Source organism: Fundulus heteroclitus, chromosome 7, assembly GCF_011125445.2.
Source record: "Fundulus heteroclitus isolate FHET01 chromosome 7, MU-UCD_Fhet_4.1, whole genome shotgun sequence".
Lineage (NCBI taxonomy): Eukaryota > Metazoa > Chordata > Actinopteri > Cyprinodontiformes > Fundulidae > Fundulus > Fundulus heteroclitus.
In genome coordinates, this window is record NC_046367.1 from 22,062,625 (window position 1) to 22,086,582 (window position 23,958).

At 36.8% G+C, this 23,958-nt stretch overlaps 1 protein-coding gene across 2 annotated transcripts in view; it reads right to left on the reverse strand.

Annotated features, from left to right (window-relative positions):
* Window positions 1-7,531: 7,531 nt before the first annotated feature.
* Window positions 7,532-23,958, reverse strand: part of LOC105934904 (cholecystokinin receptor) — a 46,108-nt gene continuing 29,681 nt past the window's right edge. For both annotated transcript variants that reach the window (XM_012875083.3, XM_036139186.1), the window contains exons 3-5: window positions 21,947-22,208; window positions 17,447-17,574; window positions 7,532-12,247 (exon numbers count right to left, since the gene is read on the reverse strand). In XM_012875083.3, coding sequence (XP_012730537.2) covers window positions 11,703-12,247; window positions 17,447-17,574; window positions 21,947-22,208 — 935 coding nt within the window. In that variant the 3' untranslated portion in view covers window positions 7,532-11,702. The remainder of the gene's footprint in view (window positions 12,248-17,446; window positions 17,575-21,946; window positions 22,209-23,958) is intronic.

Here is a 23,958-nt window from a genome sequence, read left to right on the forward strand (position 1 = left end):
GGATCACCATTACACACCTTTAAATGATACATGCAACGCAACAGGCAACAACTGGAAACTTCCAAGCCTGTGGTTAGGAGGACTGTTGGGAAGTTAGCCCTGGTGAGTCAACGCAGATGTTACAGGTCTGCTCAGATTTGATTATATTTGAAGCTTCATCACTTGACCTGAATATGCTTCTTGAAACTATCACTTTTGTGAGGACATCCATGCAGGCCAAGACTTTTTGCACATAGAAAAACTATAAACCATAATGTACCTCACATCTGTGAAAGCTATAGGAACAAGTAAAAGGCTAACAGCAGTGGGGACCAGGCACTGCATAAACAGACCAATAAGAAACTAATGAAGGAGAACAAGGCAGAACAAGAAGCTACATTGAGAAAACAAAACAACAGCCTCTCAGCTAATGACCCAGGAACAGTTTGGAATGCTTTGAGAAACACCATGACCTACAGGAGCCCATCCTCTCACCTTGAGCAGAATCCTTGTCTGACAGACAGCCATGAGAGCTTCAATTATAGGTTTAAAAAGCAGCCATTCCCAGCTTCCATCAACTCGACACTAAAGATCCCCGCACACGCCTTAAAATATACCTAATTGTACTTAAAATGCCTTCTTTTGAGAGCAAAGTGGAAGTAAAGTTGAATTTATTTTTATATTCATAAACTTGCCAATTAAAGCTGATTCTGTTTACTTAATCAAAGTAATTCATTTCACTTAATCAAATAATTTGATGCCTCAACATATCCTTGCTTCATCTAACCCAACCAATTCCCTTTTTGTGGAACATTTTATTCATTACAAAAGACTGATCTAGGCAGTAACTTTAATTATCAATGCAAAACAATGGGGGGAGAGTGCACTAAACAAAAAGCAATATCTCAGTTGTTTTCATTGATACATGTTTAAACTTTATATTTAGATATATAGCAACTACAGAGCTTGGTGAATTAGTTCACTAAGTGCTCATTGCTTTCAGTTTAGCCAATTAAAGCTGAAACTATATATTTCACAGCAGGCTATATGCCTTTCCATCTAGCCTCTGCAGAAATATTTGTGCAAATACACAGACATTTTAATCAACCAGCAAATATTGTTGTAACAGAACTGCTGGAGGGATAAACCAAAGAATAAAAGGATTTCATCACCAACAAAAGGAATTCTTTAAACATATACCGAATGAGCTTTTTTTTATTGAATTGACATTAGGAGAATATCTAAATGGCCCATAGACATTGAGGATAAAGTGTGTATCTGGTCCAACAGAGAAATAATTTTCAACGTCTGATTTCAGTTTTTAGATACTAATTACAAGTTTAATCTTATTCTACTCAAACTATACTGAAACTCATGAGCTATTGATTAGTGACACATTGTTATTTTTGGATAAATTACAGAAAGGTACACTGAATAATATGCAAATAAAATACAAGTCCAGCATTTTTTACTTAATTTTTGTTTTACAAAAATTTAACTCGCCATCTGCCTTGGATATATTCTGTCAGCATTGCATAATCCAAGTTTTCCCAGCAATCCTGTCATTACGGACGCTGCTGCAGTAGAGGAATGTTGTACTTTTGGTCAAAAATTGTTGGTTCGAGACAATTTTTTTTTTTTTTTGTAAACAACCAGATCTTTGTCTTTGGTGGTATTGAGAAACCTTCTTCTTGTCAGTGCACAGCTTGTACGGTTCCAATAGGTAGCAACACATTGATAAGAAAAGAAAAAGAAAAAACGCTGGTTGTTTCCCCGTCCTGTGGCAGACTCCTCAACTTCATGTGTGTTGTTTCAATCTGCCAATACAATACAAATATGTCATCACATCTACTACTCTCTCAGTTTTACAATTATCAGCTCTAGAAAAAGGAAAATAGAAAGAAAATATACACTAAAATACTGCAATATCGCAACTGAAAAAGGGATCAAATTAGTCCTCTGTTTTGGTTTGAGCTTCAGTGATTTTGGCATGACTTTTTGTGGACCTTATAAATATGAACATACCTCACATAACTGCCTAAGCTGTTTAAGATTAAATATGTCCATCTAAATTAGGGTTATGTTTAAATGAGAACTCTGTGTTGTCCTGACATTAAAATCACATCTATTGCTCAGTGGGAAAATAGAAATAAAGATCAAAGACATGTTTCTGAAGCATCATGTAAAAAGATGGCACTGAATTTAGAAGAACTTCAGTTTAAACAGTAAACAGGATCAGTAGCAGGATGAAAGTTAAACAGCCCCAAGATAGTTTGCCCCACTGGACATCTAGTTTAAACCAGTAAACAGTTTGTCTATTTAACTATTGCATCTCTGTTAATTCTTGTTGATAGTTAAAATCTGATTTCCAATCATTTTTATAAAGGCTCAAAACTCATGTTAATGATGAATTAATAAATAAGAATGAAGTTGTTTATTGTATTTTAAATACATTGTATTTCAATATTATTAGAAGTTGTTCCGTCCTTCTCTGGGCTGCTGACTTCTATATCCTCGACCCTGTTAGGATAAGTGGGTATAGAAAATGGATGAATAGATGGATGGACAAATAGCTTACCACTCTGTTATTTGTAGAATGTAAAAAAGGCGTCTTTATGAACAGACACCAAATAAATACAGTTGAACTGTTTTGGAAAATGGCATTTTGAAAGTACATTTATAAAATCTATGGCATCACATTAGATGTGTTTTCCACTTACAGTGGCAACCAACTTAATATTAGTTTAATACCAATGTACTTGCATTGCTGCTCAATCATCTGAAGTTCTCAGTAAATTAAATATTTGCTCAACTATTAAATGTAAACACACACACACACACACTGTCAACCTCAGTGTCCAAAAGAACCTCTGCAACAGCTTGAAATAGTGTCTTAATTTTTCTGTTGTTGCATTTTCCCTGGTTGTTGGTTCTTATTTTTGTTTGTACAATTTAAGAGGAAATAATTTCCACTTAATTTCCATAATTTCCACTTAACTTCCATAATTTCCAAAAGTCAAGTATGTGATTTAATTAACACATAGAAACTCTTAATTGTTGTGTTTAAGAAATTTCAAATCCTAGAAAACTAGGATTAGATCACTAGAAGTGTGATTATTACAGCTATAACAGTAATTGAGAGCTTGTCATCACTGAAAGGATAGGTAATTTTCTGAACATGATTTTTGACTGCACAGTCCCTAGTGATCAGCCGCCTTCGTTATATTTTGGCATCTTTAGTTATCAGTGATTTTACTCTCTGTAGAATTCATTATGAGAAAAAATATTTGAGCACTAATATAATATATATAAAAAAACAGATTTTCTGCAATTGTAAACTTTTTGGCATTCCTACCTGATGTTCAGACTACTCATGCTCTCACAGAGAAGCCTTAATATATTACGTCTTATGTCATTCTGACAAAACTAACAAATTCACAAAACGCATCACACATTTACAATTGTAGTAAATTTTGTTTTCTCTTTTTTACCCTCAGATGTATTTTTTGAACATCTGTCTTGTGCTGCCAATACGTGTTACAGAATGAACCTATTAAATTTTTTTAAAATGCTTTTTAAATTAGGTATTTTTTAAACCCTCTTTGTGGGATACAATATTTGTGGACTGAATACCTGAAGAATATGTTACAAAATATCTAATAAGCCCACTTTACACTTTCCTATTCTCCGCCATATTTTCGGTGCAACAATTGCAAAGGCTAAGGTTTTTTTTTTTTTCCAAATCAGTTTTGTTCTGACTAATCTTTCATTAAACTTTAATTGTACATATATAAAAAAACTCTATTTATAGTAATATCCACCTGTATATTATATTCGGTACATATCCAGCTGTAAATGTAGTTCACAATACTAGTTAGCTATATATTATATTCATTGGACAAATCTATCAGTAAAATTCTGTTTATAATAGTATCCATCTCTATATTTATTTAGTAATAACCCATGTCCTGTACATATGGAACCATTGCTAATCCTGCACTTGCTGCTATTGCACTTCTGGTTAGACCTAAACTGCATTTTGTTGCCTTGTACCTGTACCTGTGTAATGACAATAAAGTTGAATCTAATCTAATCTAATCCAAACACAAGAGTATTGTTACACCTTTCAGATAAAACATTTATTTCAATTCAACTGCGGTGGTTGTCTCTCATTTGAAATGACACAGACATATCTCTAATGATAATAATGTAAAGTGTACACCGGGTATCCTTTTAGCAAATAAAAGATCAGTCTTTTATTGGTATTTAAAAAAAAAAACGACAGGTTGAGTATTATTTAATAACCCTAATAATCAATGAACAATCTTCATTGGCATCACATCAATTAAACCCTTCTTATAATTGTTAACCATCTTTTTACGTGTCTTCACTAGTATTTTCCAGTTGTAACTTTGGTGATGGGCTCTAAGTCTTTGAGGTTGCAAGGCCTCCTTGCCATCACCCTAATCTTTATCAGATTCCCGTCAGAATTCTAGTCTGGCTGCTCTAAAACATTAAATCTACTCCAAATCAGATAGAAACGTTAATAAAATTAAGAGATTACATGTCATCCAAATATGACAGGGCCTGACTCCAATAAATAACAAGTATGTGAAAGAAAATATGAGATTGTTTTTAATTTTCAGGCAGTTGATGGTGATGTCATCACCACCTGCTGGTTGAGCAAAGTTATTAAAGTGTTTTTTGGGACACAACCAATTTGATAAAAATAACCGTATTATCTCAAGATCAATGGATTGTACTTGTCACAGAAAAGCAAGTGATAAGTACCTGCAAGCACTGCTGTTGGCTTTCACAGTGCTCCTCTGAAAAGCTCCACAACGTTAATATACAATAAAATGTAAAGATGTGGCTTATTACAAGTTGGCCAAAAATGTCTGTTTTACCTTCAGTGGACTCTCAGGTTATGTGTGTAGGCCCTACTGCGGTTGGTTTTGATCAGTGCTTACAATTAGTTTCTTTTTCAACCCGTTTAGCACGAGGAGCCATTCTCAGCTGAAGGGCTTTCATTAACTCTGAGCATTTCTGTTCGCAGAATTTAATTCATATGGAAATTAAATATTGTCAACAAGATATAAAGCAGCTCTTTATCTTAAAAAAAAGAAATAACCAAGTATTCACATCTATTTTTAATTTAAGATTGCTTGTTGGCGCACAAACATACACACACATATTTGCACAATAAGCAGTTAAAAGGGAAAGCTCTGCATGTGTGTGTGAAGGAGTGGAAGTAGGGAGGGGCAGTATCAAGAAATAACAGCCTATGTGACACCCCAGGGAAATCACTCGCTTACAGCTCTCCAGGAAATAAATACTTTTCAAGTGCAACTCGTAAAAAAACAGGCCAGACGGCTGTAATACAGTCCACCTTCAATGAGGGGAATGCTGCTGATAGATGCGTTATTACATCTTGACTGCCGTTCACTGTGGTTAAACAGCCTGTATTACCGAATTACCTAGCGCTTTAACTCAATAGATGAACTAGCAGATAACTTTCAGTCTAAAGTCTCGGACATCATTAAGTGCATCGCTCCAATTAAAGTGGAGGTTGTTTCTGGGATGAAAACATGTCCATGGAGAAGTGCTCCAGCAGTTACAAGTGAAAAAAGGTAATGTTGAATAGATGAGCGCAGGTGGAGAAAGACTTGACTGTTGGCTAAGATTCTCAGTCATACATGTCAAGATCAATCCAAAAAAGGTTAAAAAATAAAAGTTGAAAATATCTGGAGTAGTGTGCAGTTCCAAGCTTTATAAACTTGCTGGCGAGGCCTCATTAGAGCTTAGATTCACATGGTGAATTTACATGTGAATCTAAGGCCTCGCCAGTACATTAGTTGAAAGTGAAGCAGTCCCATCAAGCCTGAATAAGGCAAATAACTAGATGAACATGTGCCTCTTTTGTTTCCGAGATAATGTGCTTTGTTTGTCACTGGGGGGACAGACAGTACTGCTCTGTGAGAAGGGGTGTCTCAGAGGATTTCAATGCTTAGTCCAGCAGATGTTCACTTCCTCCAACCACATGTCAATGTGGCCCCTTTGAGCTTTGAGTGGTCAACATGACTAGAATAGTTCTGTATAAATGCAGTCCATTTAGCATTTACTTTGTTAGGTAAATCTTTAAAAAGTGGCATTGGGTTGAACACCCTTAGACCTTCAGGACTGCCTTAATTCTTTGGGAGGAAGCCTCATCCATGCTAATCCATTCCTCAGGGATTTTGGTAAATTTTGGCATGACAGGGTTATGCCAAAATTTCCTGGTGGAACAGGAATCTCCTGTTCCACCAGATCCCAAAGGTCAGGTATTAGATTGTGTTCTGGTGACTGTGGAGGCCTATGGAGTTCAAAGGAAAATATCTAAGGAAAATATCTAAAAAAGTCTTTACAACACAAGCAACATGGTGTTGCTGGTGTTTCATCATTTATGAAACATGGTTTCATAAATGAAACCATTGTCAATGGTCTATAGTCATTTTCACCAGAGAGCAACTCCTAGGTATATGGCAGTCCTATCTGAGAAGTTTTTATCCAGTTTTCATACTTCCAAAGAGTTTTTGGAGATCCAAGTAGATCTCTATGGGATTTACGAGAGACACATACAGGGATTACGTGAAGGTACACTTCACAAGTTCTGCCAGCAGGGACTGTGTGCTCCACTACCATTTACCCACCTGGCGAATGTCCGCTCCCTGGCAAACAAATCGGACCAGGTGCCCCTATTTAGCACAAGAAACTCAGACTTCCACAGATCTGCTGTCATCTGCTTCACAGCAAGCTGGCACAATGACCTGTATGGAAATGATTGCAATGCAGAAGACCCCTTTGTGAAACTCCTGAAGTTCATAAATGAAACCACTGTCAATGGTCTTGGACATGACAGTGGCGAGTTTGCATGCAAACATGTGGTCAACTGTCTGAAACACCTCAAGCATAACCTGTTCAAGATTGTGGAGATGGTGGTGGACCTCTGTAGAACAATCCCTGCACTGCTGCCCCCTCACAATCCTCTACAACACAGTATCTACTGTGGGTCGCTTCAGGTTTCTAGGACCCACTCTTTTTTGCTACCTGAGCCCTTCCTCACACGTGGACGCTGTTCAGAACAGGGCTCATCACAGACTGTACTTCCTATAGCTACTTAAGAAGTACAAATATCCAAAGGAACTGCCGGTCATCTTCTGGTTGGCTCATCCACAAAACAGAATAGGTCCAGATTACAACAAGCAAGGTCTGGAGAGAGGATCATTGAAGCTAACCTCACCTTAATCCAGGGCTTGTAAAACTCTAAGTTCATCAGAAGGACAGAAAACATCTCTGTGGGCCCCAAACATCTTGGATACAAACTGTTTAAACTTTAAACTTTTGCCTTCAGGTCAGTGCTACACTATATGCAAAAAAACAACAGCTGCCACAGAGGCAGTTTCTTCCCCCAGGCTGTTACTCTGGTGAACACAATGAACACCTTACAGCCTGGGTAGTCTGCTCCTCCGCAGTGAAACAAAATAAGCAAATTTGCACGACCCGCCTTTCTTTCTTTCTTTCTTTCTTTTCTTTATATATATGAAAATTGGCTGTATATATACATACATGTGCTGTTCTTTATAACCTCTATTTTGTTTAAGTCAAAGTTGACATTTATGCTGAATGTCTGCAGGCTATAAGTGCTTGAAACAGAGGTGGGATGCTTTATGCACACAATGTTGGCCTGTAAAGCTGATTATAATTAAAAAAAAACATTTATTCCAGTTTGTTACTGTCCAATTTGGATGAATGCAACTTTTTGGGTAGAGAAGTCATTTTGCATTTGGAAGGTTGTGAGTTCAATTCCAACTCCCAATTCTCACATGTTGATGTTCCCCTGGCCATGTTGCTTACCAAACTGCATGCCAGTGGCTGAATGTGTAAGTGTTAGTGAATGAGTAAAGCCCTTTGAACAGTCAGTATGACTAGAAAAGTGTTATATAATTTCAGTCCATTCAATTCTGGTCAGGCTGTGCAAATTTCAGCCTCTGTCCTTAGCAGACAGAAGTGGCTGGTGTAGTCTTATGCTTTCTGATATTTCGGTAAACCAGTGTTCAGAGAAATACTATTGGCTATGTTTTTTCTTAAACCATTCTGCCTGTTTTGTTTTGAGCTTTACACAACTGCTACTCTTTTGATGTTTTCTCTGCTTTGGAACGTTTTCTATAAACCTAAAAGATTGTTGTGTGTGAAAATCCCAGTAGATCAACAGTTTCTGAATACTCAGACAAGTCCATCTGGCACCAACAACCATGCCAACGGATCAACTAATCCTCACCACATCCAGATGCTAAAATGTACTTTTTGTCGCCATGTGATTGGCTGAGTTACTATTTCCATTAAAGAGCAAATGCAGAGGTGCACATAAAGTCATCAGTGAGTGCACTTACTTTCTGCTACAATGAATTAAAATATCTTTGTTAGCGCCTGAGAGTCAGATAAAGTCCACAATTCACATGTTCAATATAGAGAATGCTGCACTAAAAATGTAGTGCTACACAACAAAGGTCCATACCTTTGGCAGGTCATTCGTCTTTAGTTTCTGAGACTGACAGCACTGTGCTTCTGTGCACTCTGTGAAATATGTTCAGCTGTTTAGCCTGGCAGGACCGATGCTGAAACACCTTTAGTGTAAAGGGACTGTGGATGCCAGATTCACTGACAAACAAGGCAAACAAACAGAAAACCCTAAAATCTGGTATCCAGTCTGTAGCCCATAGATAAGCTCAATGATGACAGAGTCATGAGCTCATTTATAATGCTGCACCAGACAAATACATTCATCAAAGGAAAACTCTGATATTTGACATTTTCTCAAAACCGTACATACGGTACTTCTGATCATAATCTCCCTCGTATATGTAGTTCATTCACAAACAAACAAACAAACACAGGTTGAATGAAATTCAACAAAAATAATAATGTGGACTAAGTTCAAAGAGGAGCAGAACTCTCACCGGTTTAACAATCCTTGCACACAAAGACCTGCAAGGAACTCTTTGTTGTTTTCAGATGCATGTCTTGCACTCAAAATCCCTTTCCCTCAATTTGAAAAAGAGAGGTTTCTACACTCCCTTTATTTAGGATGACATGTTTATGGCAAGTTTTTTTCGTTGTTTTTGTTGTTTTTGTTGGTCCTCTTAGACAAGTTGGGCATCATAGAAGACCTTTACTTCTGCCTTTAGATGGGTATATCAGCCTTTCACTAACTCTCAGTTTTGGGATTTTTGCATAACTGCCAAATGATATTTCGTATAGATCATGTGTTAATTTGTACCCTCTTTGGAAATGTTTATAAAAATAAGAAAAGGAAATGTTTCATCCCAGGCCTGTCCATCAATGATTTGAGGTACATTTTCTACTCTGCCTACTAGAATTGTCGTTTGGAAGGCTGTTGCTGAGATTGCTTTATAACTAATTGAATTTCTTAAAGCAGCACAGTGTAACTTTTAGCCACTAAGAGCGCCAGACCTTTAACTTAAAGGATTAGTGCCCCTGAAGGCCACTGGCAACACTGCACTGTCGCAAAAATGAAACAGTCTCTCTCCTTGATTTTGAAACTGATAGCAGACCACTTTGGACCAGCAGATTGAAGGCCATATTCACACCTCTAAATTAAATTGTACATCAGAGGACCAAAGATATTTCTGATCCGGTGAGTGTCATGTCTGTATTGTTTTGTTGTTATGGCAGACTGCCATAAACTAGAATGGGTCATGTGATCTAGAGCAGATAACCAAATTCAGCGACAATTCCGACCCTCTCAAGTTACATCAGCGAGTTTTTGAGAAGGGCAGCTCACACTGAGCATTGGTATGCATCATTGCAAGATAGGAAAAGATTATTGTCACACTAACAACCTTTCTAAACCTTGGACTTTTCTTACAATGAATTGCCATAGGTTGAAAAATTCTCTATAAAAAGTATAGTGATTATTTATGTCTGCAATTTCATTGTTTTTTTTGTTTTTTTCAGAATAATAAGATAAGACAATAGACTCTGGTGACTGAACCTAAATAACTTATGCTTACAGCACACGCACCAGTCAAAAAGGTTGCTTCACCATTTAAACGAATATTGATTGGCTAAAAACTCAAAAGGATAATTTGAATTGTTTAAAGTGACAATCCTTAAGGTTATCAATTTACTTTATCAATAGTAGAAAGATGTCTTAGTGTGTTTGTATAAAAGTGAAAAATATGAAATGCTAACTATTAGCTTACTTTGGTTAATTTTCCTGCTTAAAACAACTCAAACTGAAAATGTATTTCAGTGGGATACAACTCTATATTTTAGATATAAACTGTCTACTAGTTGGCCACGGTTTTGGCCAGACTAGCTGATCATGCAAGCTGATAAATTGGTTTTGTCACAACAAAAACATACCTTTATCATAATAACACATAGATTATTGATAAGAGAGACAGGCAAACCCACAAGAGTTCATATCCACTAATATAGAGTTGTATTACACAAATTGAACAATGTTTAGTTTGAAATGTTATCAGTTGCTAAAACCTGCTGGTATGTCGACCTGACAAACTATTGGCCTTTTACTTCTCTGAGGTTTTCTTTCCTTAAGAACTAAATTTATGCAACTGGATAAGAGCTCCAAGGAACCTTACGTTAAAATATCAGAACTATCTCTTTAAAAGCTTTTTTTCGCCATCTTTAGCAGGATTCAGTCAAATTTTCCTTCTTTGTGTCCTAGTTGAAAAACTGTGCCCAATATTGTATTTAACATTTGTAACTATAGTATATAATACATGCAAAGTGAAAACGGGTTTAGTATACTATGCTTTTTCATTTAATGTGTTCATTGAAATACTAATATTTCTCCTCAATAAACATTCTATAGCAACAGATTATGTGGCACATATTGGATTATGTAGTTTTTCTTACATAGTACCAACAACAAAATTATAGAAGAGATAAAATGTTTCTATGCTTAAAAGATTTTCACAGAATAACTGTACAATATAACATTTAGATAATATATCCTCCAAGTAGCCAGCCTCAAACTGCATTTGTTTCACCTGTGAAACATTCAGCCTACTCCATCAGCTCTCATCAGCACATTTGAAGCTACATTTTCAGTTGAACTCCAAATCTAAACCTTTACAATTTCTATTTGCCTGTTACTATAATGCTAGCAATGAATGAGGCAGATCTACACAATACGAAAACAGCATTGTTGAGCATTTGAGAAGCAGGCACTTACGCCACAAGTCAATTAAAATACCATCATTAACACATATAAATTCACACTAACAGCAGACTATAAAACACAGTTTACGGTAAGATGCTTTTCCTTCTTTTGCAGCTACATAATGATGTGGAACTGATAACGGCGGCCCCTTTCATATACAATGCATCCTATTATTCCTGTCCTCGAATCTAAATCACATATATAGATCCACATGCACCGCTGTTAAATTTTAAGTCGGCAATTTACAATAAGTAACTACAAACTGCATTTTTTGTGCTCTTTCATAAATCTATGGAGGTATTTACACTGTACGACTGGGTTTCATGTAATCATTTCTATATTTGTTATTTACAGGCAGGTGACGCTTTGACACCGCTACATTATATGAGCTGTTTCTACGTATGATTGTCCCTATGAGCATAGGACTGGCATGAAAACAAAAGATGTGGGTATTGTGTTGCTGTAGTAACTGTCTTCAGCAGGTTCCCATGGTACTGACTATGGTGTAACTGAACCTGGACATAGATGCCCCAGTTGCCAAGGCATCCTCCTCCTTGTCACGTGGCTCACAGCGGCCGCAACGTTGACAGCAAGGAGCAAAGCTGCAGAAGAAAGTGCCTAGCAAGGCATTGCGGAACCGCAAGTTCATGAAGCAGTAGATAATTGGGTTGACACAAGTAGAGGTGTAGCTCAGCAAGTGGATGAAGGCAATGGGGGTCCCAGAGAGCATACGCTCAGCTTTGGCATTATCAAAAGCCCGCCAGGTGTTGACACAGTACAGAGGCATCCAGCAGATAAAGAACATAACGACGATGACCACCAGCATACGGATGACTCTCTTCTTGGCCTCCAGCTTTTCATTTGATGAGTTGCTGCGGGGTCTGTCTATCTTCATGGACTGGGTTGATGCGGGCATGGTGGACATTTCCATTGTGCGCTGCCGCTTGACCTCGTTGATGTAGCATCCGTCTCCATCGTCAAGGTTATTACACACACAGGAAGTCAGTCCATTCTTCACATCTACAGGTGACAGCATTGTAAAAAGTTTTAGTATTTGTGTGGTTTTTAAACGTAACAAAAACCAAACACTTAACAGTTTATTGACTAACGTTCATAGGAGGTTTCTGATTTTACAAAACATTGTTGTTTTGCCAAATGAGGGAGATAATTTTAACAGCTGCCTATTTTATGCAGTATTTAACCAGAACTGTCTTTTTGCGAGTTATTTTCATTATGTAAGATCACAGTCAAACTAAAGTCTTATCTATACCGTTTGCAGCCTCGTATCGCAAAACATGAGGTCTACACCTTTGTTCATATAAAGACCTGACTGCACATGCATTTAGTTTGAATAAAATTTTATTTACAGTATATAGCGCCAATTCACAACACGTTACAAAGTCAGTTTATACGGAAAGTTCGGTCAAAAAGTTTTCTATCTAAAGAAATCCAGCAGTTTGTATCGAGTCGTTGACACGCAGCATTCTCTGGAAAGAGCGTGTAGCCACAGTGGACCGTCGCCTATACTGTGACACAGATTGTACAGCAATCCCTCATACCGTGCATGCATGTAGCAACAGCGGAGTGGAAAACCTCCCTTTAACAGGAAGAAACCTTCTGCAGAACTAGGCTCCGCATAAACAGCAATCTGTCACAACCGACTGGGGGTTTGAGCAGACAGAACATTGATACAAAAGAGCACAGAAGCACTGACCTAGGAATACTTTCTATGTTGCCGACAGTAATGGCAGACTAGCTCCAAAGATTAATTTGGATTAATACTGCACATTCTGGAATTTAGTTTTGACCAGTCACTTTTGTTCTTCATGTTTAGTTTGGTTCTTGTTTTCCATCCTTAACTGACGGTTGAGTTTATTATAGTTTGTTAAAATTGAGCTTATAAAAATATAAAGCTTTGGAGAGTTAGAGTGCATTAATTTTCTGCAGTAGTTTGACCCCAGTGGCCAAACTACCCTTTAGTGTAGCAGCTAAACAGCTTACTTCAAGGAAAAAAATGTGTAATTTTTTTTTTTTTTTAGTCACACCGTTTTATGATGACAGTTAAAACTTGTCACTGTTTAACAAATGTTTTCTGCCACTGGTTAAAAAATGCCCTGAATTTGGGGCACGCTCGTGGCGTAGCGGGTGACGCGACCATTAGTCCTCGGCGCGGTCGACCCGGGTTCGGGTCCGACCCGTGGTCCTTTGTCGCGTGTCTCTCCCCTTTCTTCCGCCCCCTTCCTGTCAGTCTACTGTTAATAAAAGCAAGCCACTAGAAGCTGCAAAAAAATAAAAAAATAAATAAATGCCCTGAATTTGACATTATTATATTTGCCTCCTTTTTTCCTGTAACCAGCGGGTTAATCTATGTGATAACTCAGACACCTGTTTGTAGAGTTTATTTTGAATGACTCATCGTTCTTTAAAAAGCAGCTGCTGCGCCCAGTGTCATGAGAGGTGACTCACATTTCCTGCTGAAAAGTAGTAATCATCCATTAGAGCATATTGGAATTCATCAGTGATATTTAATAATCCTGTTTTCCTTCAACAAAGGAAGAAGTCCCACAAGAACATCTGTAGGGCCACAAGGATTAAACTCCCAAACAAAAGATATTTCGACTGGAAGGTGGATGAATGGTCTTTCAAAATTACTACATAGTACTGTTCCTGTTTTCTCGTTTCATGTGCAATATATTTTGTGGAAGGCAACAGAATACAAATAGATTGCAATGTCCAAGCCCAAAGTTTCCAGAAAATTGAACACCATAACTCAGTGCTGCCCAGGGCTTTCCACTGGGTTGCCATTTAGTGTATACTTGTGTCTTTACAAAAGGTTGTTTGATTTAAAGTACATCATTTTCACAATGATTGAAGTGTTTGAAAAATGAAATGATTAAAAAATAGTTTTTGATGTCTAGCATAAACAATGGAAGTTTATATATATATATATATATATATATATATATATATATATATATATATATATATATATATATATATATATATATATATATATATATATATGAGTGGGAAAGTGACAGCTTTATATTTAAAAAGGCACAATGTAAATTTAAGTGACTTGAAAAAACTAAGCTCCATTATACAAGCCAACAAATTTGGATAGCTGATGAAGAGGTCTTTTATTTGAAACCTTTGTGTGCAAATGGTTCAACATCTGATTGTCATAATAATTTCAAGTGGCTGAAGAACCCTTTTAGCAGTTTTTACCCAGGATTCCTTAACCTTTTTCCACATTCTCATTCCTTGAGACAATGGCTGATATGGAGCATTGGCAGCATTCTAAAGCTCAAGTGTGTTGATCAACAAAGACCAAAGCTTTGGTCATGATTTAGGTTTTTGTTAGTTTGTTTTGGACTTTTCTGGATTCAGCTCAGAGCTGATTAGGTGTTTTCTTTGGCTGAGAGGTGACAGTCATCTTCCAGCCACCACTGTGCACCTGATCAGATCCACCTGCTGCAATTATTTGTCAACGCCGCTCACATGGCTACTAATACCTGCCTCAGCCAACTCATCCCTGCCTACCAGTTCCTGTGTGTTCAGCCAGCTGGCTTCTTCTGCCCTGTTGTGTTCAGCCCCCACTGCTGTATGCTGCCTGTGTCTGTGTCTGTGTCTGCGTGCTGCACAAATCTGCTTTATTTGGAAAACTAACAATTATCTGCCACTTATGTTGAGTTTCTAAATTATCAGATTAAAAAAAATAAATCAGATGGATGTTTACTTGTGACTTTGGCATTGTTTGAAGGCAAAAAACAAGTTTTTAAATCGCTTCCACACATAGTCGCTGTTTTTGTAATGATGTACGGGTTGTTGTTTTGGCATATGCCACAACAAGCTAGCAGCTTTTTAACAAAAATTTTCTTGTTCTTCAAAACTTGTTTAAAACAAGTCTTGACTTCTCTGACCATTTCTAATAGCTATTCAATGTATATTTTTAAAACACCTATCATATTGGGGAAAAGTTATATTGTAAACCATATATGTCAAACATTACTGTAACAAAAACAAAGTAGGAAAATATGTGTTTGGTCAATTGTTTTGGCTTAACATTGCTTCTTGGCAATAACTCGTATGTCGTTTATTTTCCTGAAATAGTGCCACATTTGTAAGGGAAATACTACATTTGAGAATTGACCGGCAGATTTGAGTTTCTGGGTTGCACACATCAAAAATTGCCAAATCCTTTCTGTCAATTCCAAATAGCTATGGGTGGAGGGCATGTAATGTTGTGGGGCAGCTTCAACCTAATTTGAAACATAAGGCTTGTCGTCATCTGAGGCAATTTCAATGCAGGACAAAATCCAAATGACATTCTGCATCCAATAGGCAGTCCAATAATGGTGGTGGAAGACAGAAGAACTCTATCGAAACATAATTACCATTATTGGTGTTGCATTTGTTTTCATGGAAAATGGTTTTGTTTGTTTTTTGCATAAATGTTTAAATTATCCTACTCCATTATAATTTTTTTTACAATATTTCTATGCTATTTTTCATAACTGTACAGTTGGTCTTTCTTAGTAGATTTGACTTCGCTCTACAGTTTATCTTCTTTTTATTTTTTTGCTTTTCTTCATATGTATCACTGTGCTTCTGTTTGCCTGTCACTTTACTGCTGATACACCTGAATTACTAGAATAAAGGACAACAAAGGATATTTCTATTTTTACAATTATGTTCTGTAGCTAAATAGAGGTTGAACACTATCCTCCAGGATGAGATGTTCATTAGAGACTTCCTCCAGTATCTGGCAATGGAGAGGTTGGAATGGTCACCCTGCAGTACCTATAATGTGGGGGAGGTACGGGTCTGTTGTGATTGTCTGCAGATCTCACACGTTCTACTTAGGCCCATGTTTGTTAAATTAATAAATCACTAATTTCCAATAGCTTTGATTTTCTTCAAACTTTAATCTTCCAATCCAGGAAATGACACCTAACTAAAATCAATAGCAGAATAACACATTTGGCATTGGCAGAGGCAAGCTTTTCATCAGGCTGACACCCTCAACTTCCCTTAAAACTGTGTCATAAATTATTTATCTGTATGATAGTAAATCTGTATACAGATAAACCCTATAATTAGCTTTGGCTGTCTCTAAATACATATTGTATTAAATAATGCTATGTATTTTCCAGTAATGTTATCAAGACATTTGTTGTTTGTACCTGTGGTACTTTTTTGTATGGTTTTGCTGTTCTTTTTATATCTCTCTGCAGGTGTAGCAGCAGAGGATGTTATCTCGTACTGTCTTTTACCCATTTCACCATTTTTCCTTTCTTTTTCTTTCTCTTTTACCTTTCTGTTTTTGTGTCCATTGAACATGAAATAATATCTAATGAAGCTTTTTGCATATATATCAATTGGAGCACTATAGCAAAAGCAGTATTGTGCAGTAATCTGTTGGGTTCTCTTTGGCATTAAGACAACATCTCTTAAAGTTACACTGCCAGACAGGACATATTTAAAAAGAATAAAACATATAAAAATGCCATTTTATATGGGGAAAAAAGAGCTTCAAAAAAGTTATCAACCAAACATAAATGCCCTTACTTTTTGTGATGAGTTTATAAATACTTTCGTTATAGCCCAATGAGTAGTCCTGACTTTAAGTCAGACTCTGGGAAGGCTGACAAAAAAGTGGTATTCTTCTAATTTGATAGAAATACACTTAGCATGACCAAACAATACATAAAATAGCTAGATATACTAGCTATTTTCTAAGAACATTTAATTATTTTCCAATTTCCTCTTTGCTAATAAATACAAGTTTGTCTATTTAAGTTTTTATATTTACTCAGAACTTTCAGTAATTGAAATGGAAGATTTATTTAAGGAAATGGAATAAGTTATATTGTACTAAATGGCTTTAAATTGCTTAGGGAAAGCTACAACTGTCATATAATGAATTGTATCTGATTTCACAAAATACCTAATTCCTTTTTACTACTAGTGAACTCCGTCATGTTCAGAAACAGTATATTTTAATCCTGGATACACATGGCATGTGAAGCACAATGCAGTGCTTTCTAGTTAGATTTCCACTTTATGGCATTTCACTTTTTTGAAGTGGGATATGTATTTTATTTTTTGACCTTTTTATTTAACCTATACAGCTATAATGTTCTCCACTACATTAAGTCTATTTTTTAACCTTTAACTTTACATTATTTTCTACCTGTGTTGTGTATGTGGCTTTACCGGTGGAGTCTTTTTTGAGGCTGCTCTCGAATTTTATGCCTCGATAAAGTTCCCTGGAGATCAGTCCATAGGCAACAATCATCACCAGTCCTGGAATCGCGAACAGCACAAGCAGAAGTAGAACATACCTACAACGGACACGTTAGAGAAATTGAGACAAACAGCTAACAATTGGCAAAGAGAGAAATATGCTTATTCGCATCAGACAACAATAAAAACTGTCATCTACACCCTTTAATAAAAATAGCCTTCATAGTTCCACTTGGTCACACTCTCTGACAAGCAAGGCATTTTTCATAGAGCCTACAACTAAAGATCTGTCAGCGAGGATCCTTCAGACCAAGCAGAGATGCAGGTAACCATGGAACCGATATCAGGTATATATGAGCTACAAAGTAGACGAGCCAGTTTGTTGGTTAATATTAATCTTTTAGCTTTTACTTTTTTGTCACATTTTCTATCAAGAGACCTTTTTGCAGTCTATCAGGAATCATATAAGCACACAGGTCACACAATTTGAAATCTCAGTTCTCTAAAGTAAATCTGTTGCTGTCATACTAAAGAGAAATTAATGCCCCTTGAATATTTCAGTATAAAGCAATCTTTCAAGACCAGCAAATACTCTGTGCTTTTAATGCTGTTTATTATCTTTTGACAGATGCCGGTCTCATTATCCTTGAGAAGCAAACTTCTTGGTTGAATGAAAATTATTCAAAATCTAAATCTCCAAGGGGTATGAATAACCTTAAATGTGACGGCTATAATAGACGAAAGACGTGTACCTCTTTTCTTAGATATATCTAAAAGACTAAATATGTACAGATGAATTTCTTCCATGTCTGCAAAGTCAAAGAAAAATAATGATTATCAGAGTATCTAGCAGCCGGAACACGAATATGCTCCTTCCAAACACATATTTTTGAACCTATTTGCATTTTGAATCTATCTTACACCAGTTCAATTTATTTTTTTCAGCCTCCTTTTTATTCAGATATCCAAAAGTTTCTGGCACAACTTTATACTTCAAAGGTACATAGGGGGACAAAGATCTGGGGTTCAAAGACTTTGGCAAGAATTTAAATACTGACAAACTTTATTGACAGACCAATGCCTTTCTGGTTGTGGCCTTCATGAAGCCCACAAGCATAGACGCAGAGTTAATAAAGTTGGTTCCTCAGCATTTCAGGTTTTGCTGGATTAAAGTTGCTGGATTAAAGTATTAAAAGGGGAAGACCCCCTTTTAATACTTACATTTTTTTAAAGTACAAATGTAACAGACATAAGTCAGACTTTCATATTCTAAATGAAGGTCAATTGACAAACAGATTAATTATTTATAACCCTATGCATTTTTTTTTTTTTTAGATTTCCTCTTACGTTTGGTTAATAACCTCCTTATACTGATACTGTATCACTTCTGTCCTGCATGTTTCTGCATATGCTTTGCTTTTGTTTTTCCTTTATTCTAGTTTGTATGTCTTCCGCTACTTGAAAGCACTTTGGCTAGGTGGTAACTGCTGTAAATTACTGTACAAATAGAAATATGATTGATTTATTGATATACATAAAGTATAAAATAATAAAATCAATTCAAACTGTAACCAACTTATCTGCTGCTCCTTCTTACTGGGGATATAACCAGACAAGTAAATACGCAGTTAGTAGCTTTTAGTGAAGTGATCAAAGGCATTCATAATTTCTAATTACATTTCATTACTTCTCCAATATTGTAAAACCCAATAGAATGCCAAAAGCACAATCTGCATGCACCTGCATGCTTGTCTGTCATAATTACGCTCTCATTTAGTCTTTGTTTACTAATGTCCTCCATTCTTATTGATATGTCTCTGAACAACTTAAAATGAGTTCAACAAAACGTCAGTAAAGGTTAATTGTTGGGGCCCCTTTAACTTTATTACAAAGCAAATTGCCGTATTTTTGGAATATAAGACTCATTTAAATATCCTTACATTTTCTCAAAAATTGATGGTGCACCTTATAATCCGTTGCGCCTTAAATACGATTACCGTTGTGTTTGCTGACCGATTTTATGTGGCGCAATGCGCTGAAAAATCTGTTATAATGTGAAAGTATGACTTTGGGTAGCAACCAAGCCGCTCCGCTCAATGGATATTTGAAGCATTACGGTACTGTGTAACTACATAGACGCCGCATGGACTGACTTTTCAGCTCAGCCCATCTTGGATAGGCCTCTCACGCGCCCTCAACGCATTTACACATTTGTTACAAACGGCAGAGATGTGGTTATGCTGTCACACTAAAAAAACAACGTTTTTCATAAATGAATGCAGACATATGGCATATTATTATATAAATACGTGATTTCATAGTGAAATGTTTTGTTTAATGCTATTTAATAGACAGACATGTGGTAGGGCATAATATTAAATATGTAAATAAATATGTGCTTTCATGCTGAAATGCTTTGTTTATGCCCTTAAACAAAGAGACATGTGGTATTACAAATGAATACTTTTATTAATTAATACATTTTATATTTTAATAAAGAAACAAGTTGGATTGTACAATTTAATTTTTTTCACTCTCTCACACACATGTAAAATACTCAGCCTCAAAATAACAACAATAGTTTCTTCATGTTTTTGCATGTTATGCATGCACACAAGCATACAACAGTTGTTTTAGGCCTGGAAAAGTGTTGTTTAAAATTTCCAGATCATTAAAGTGTTGTACACTACCCTTCTTGCAAATAGGGCTGGAGATTAAGATCCTTGAAAAATTACAATTTTGCACAATCTCTTGCATGTTCTGGTACACTATAACTCCAGGGCACTTAATATGATAAAACAATACATAAAAAAGAGCTATATATAATTTATGAAGTTTTCTAAGAACATTTTTTTTTTCAATTTCCCCTATGCTAATAAATACAGGTTTGTATATTTAAGTTGCTCTTTTTAACTCAGAACTTTCAGTAACTGAAATGGAAGATTTTTTTTTTTAAAGGAAATGGAATAAGTTATATTATACTAAATGGCTTTAACTTGCGTAGTGAAGGCTACAACTGTAATTTTAAATTTTATCTGATTTCACAAAATAATTAATTTTTACTACTAGTGAACTCCATCATGTTCAGAAACAATACATATTAATCATGGATACACATGGTGTGTGAAGCACAATGCAGTACTTTCTAGTTAGATTTCCACTTTATGCCATCTCACTTTTTTGAAGTGGGATATATATTTTATTTTTTGACCTTTTTATTTAACCTATACAGCTATAATGCTTTCCACTACATTAAGACAATTTTTTTTAGGCTGCTCCCGAATTTTATGCCTCGATAAAGTTCCTTGTACCTGGAGCCTAAGACCCTTGAAAAAGTACACTTTTGCACAATTTTCTGCATGTGCTGGTACTCTATAACTCCAGGGCACTTAGTCTGGTAACGTCATTCAGCCTTAATTGGTAAAACATAGAGATAACAAATTAATAAATAAGGTTTCTGCATTGTTCTCACCAAGTAAAAACACATCCTCAGAGCCAATCTCAGCAAAAAATGATCATCTGCATTACACGATCTACTTTCAATCGTTATAGCCGCTTAATGCAACCATAAACTGCAGAAAATATGGGCAAAGTTGCTCCCTTTATGTTTACTCCTATTGGCTGCTATGCCAGCCTAGAGTAAGGGAGACCCATCCAGTATGGCGGCGCAGCAGGCTCGTAATGAGACGTCTTCATGTATATTGTCTATGTGTCACTACCTTATTGGCCCCCTAAGCTGTCTACAAGACTGCCTGACTGTAATGTCGAAACTAGAAGTGCATTCATGTAAAGGTCCCCACATACTCGGGCGTGCTTCACTCCGCAGAGGTCTGCGCATACTCGAGGTGTACTCAAGGCGGACTCTGCGCAGACTCCGCGCATTCAGGTACGTGTCACACTACAAACTTCTCGGCGGTGAGAAGACTTTGCATTGAACTGTTTTATGTGTCACACTGAGCTGCTACAAGCAGGCCTTCGCAGGGACGCACAGCATTATAGTCCCTCTCACTGACAGGTGTGCGGTGAGAGCATGCTGGAAAACAAAATACTCTAAATGCTCAGCTAGCTAATCACACATTTTACCATTCGTTCTGCCGCTTTGTCCCACAGGCAGAAACTGTGTGAATTGTAGGAATTCAAAATACAGTAATAGTAACCTTAGGTGAAGTTATCCCTTGGAATGGATTAGGAACATAATCAAATCCACAGAGGTAATCAATATTTCTTATCGTATGTGTTGGCATAACTGAACTCAAAGCAAATAAAATAACTTTTTTTAAAGACCTCATTCATGAATAATCTGTACAGACTACATCTGTTACTGCACAAGCTATTAACTGAAACATGTCATGTAAATGTAAGAGTTATTGAAAGTGTTTAATCTTGCCAAAGTTTTTTTTCCCAGTTGACTACTATCTCAATACTAAGAGGCGCCTTAATTTGTATACCATTTAGAGCCAAAGTACTTACCAGGTCTGCTCTGCAGTTGCTATGGGCCACTTGTGGCGACACTGGTGCGCTGTGGTGTTGTCAGGACGTTTCAATGGCTCGAGGTGACTGATGACTGGGTAGGGGATCATGATGATGAACGCCAGTAGCCATGTAGCGGCAATCACACGGAAGGCATGGGAACGGGTCTGCCACGCCCGTGACTTCAGAGGATTGCAAATGGCACTGTATCGCTCTATAGCTATGGCAACCAGGTTAAATGTGGAAATGCTCACTGATGTGGCTGCAGGAGAAAAATAAAACAGGTTACATAAAAAGCTGAGAAAATGGGCATTCAACCAAATGAAAACATATATTGTCATTTGATTGTAAGAAAACAACAAAATTACTACTCGGAACTCAGAACAGCGCTGGGACTCATAAAGAGTTGGAAAAATGGACTAATGTGAAAATAATATCTGTAACCACAACCAGGCTCGGTGCTGCACAGTCACATATGGAGAAAAACACAGTACTGAGGTGCAGAAATGGGGCAGATATCAGAATGTCATGGTGAAGGAAATCATGTGAGCCTCTGCCGGTGATATGATCTTCCGTCTACCCACTCAAAAGACAAGACAGGAAATTACTCTGTACCACCCTTATCCATGTCCTCTGTGACAATATAAGCATTATATGTATAGGCTGGGAAGGTGGAGGGATGGTTGTTGTGTCTGGGTGGCAAAAAGAAGACCGAGAAGTGCTTCTTGTGTTATGAACTTTGGGTGTCATGTTTGTTTTCTCATTTGTGTTTGTTTTCATTATTCTCCTGTCGTTCATTATATTCTGTATTCTTGCCATGTTAGATGCTCCTTGTGCTTAGACTCTTAGTATATTCCTGTGTTCCAATCCCTGTGAATAGGATGGTATTTGTCTATTTTCTTTGATTTAGTGTTTCATTGTATCCCTGTTCGGCAAATCTGTGTTAATTAGTCTACCGTCCCTCAGAGTCCCTTCTTTCTTTCTGCCTCCTGCCTTCTGTTGGATCGTCACGTTAATCGGCTCATTCGATTTCCCATAAGCGCACCCATATTTCCCATTACTTTCCCTGTGCTCTGCCATGTTTCTTGTCTTGTGTTTCTTGTGCCTCCTTTGAGTTCTCTGTCCTTGTTGAATAAGTCATCAACATGCTCATCCCATAAACCTTTCTGTGCTTTGGTCCTTCACCTAATCCACAAACCATGACATATTGTTGTTTAAACCTCCAATTTTTTGTTTTATTCCCCCTCTGTTTCATATCTACTTATTTCATAGTGCTTTGCAAAATTATTCCCACCAACCCAAATCTTAATACATTTTATTAGGGTTTCATGTGACAGAACATCACAAAGTAGTAGATTCATATTAAGTGTAAAAAAACAAAAGGACACATGTTTTTCAATCATTTTAAAATACATTTTATATTTAGCTTTCTTTTCTTTGATATGCCTAAAACGCAACCATTAGCATTCAGAAGTCACATAATTAGACAATAACAGCAGGTTCTGAAACAATATCCCAAGCTTTGAACATCTCACAGAGGTCAATAGCCAACCTTCTTAGACAAGCCTTTGCAGTTAAACTAACAAGCTGGGCAAGGAGAGCATCAATATAAAAACAGCCAAGAAGTCAATGGCAACTCTGGAGAAGCTGCAGAGATCCATGGCTCAAGCGGAAGACACAGAAGGTGCTCCAATCAGACGAGAACAAAACTGGACTTTACAGACATACACAAAAAATGCTGAGTGTCACAAAACCTACACTGGCCATCACCTTGAACACAGCATTTCCTAATTGTAAAACATGCGGTGGCAGCCTCATGCTGAGGGATGCTTTTCTTCAGCATGGACCAGAAAACTTAGAAGTGTTTATGGGGAGATTCAGTGTGCAAAATGCGGACCAATGCTGAAAGAAAACATGCTATAGAGTTGCAAAAGACCAGAGACTGGGGCAGAAAATCACCTTCCAGTACAAAAATAACTTTGAGCATACTGACAGAGATACAAGGAAATGGT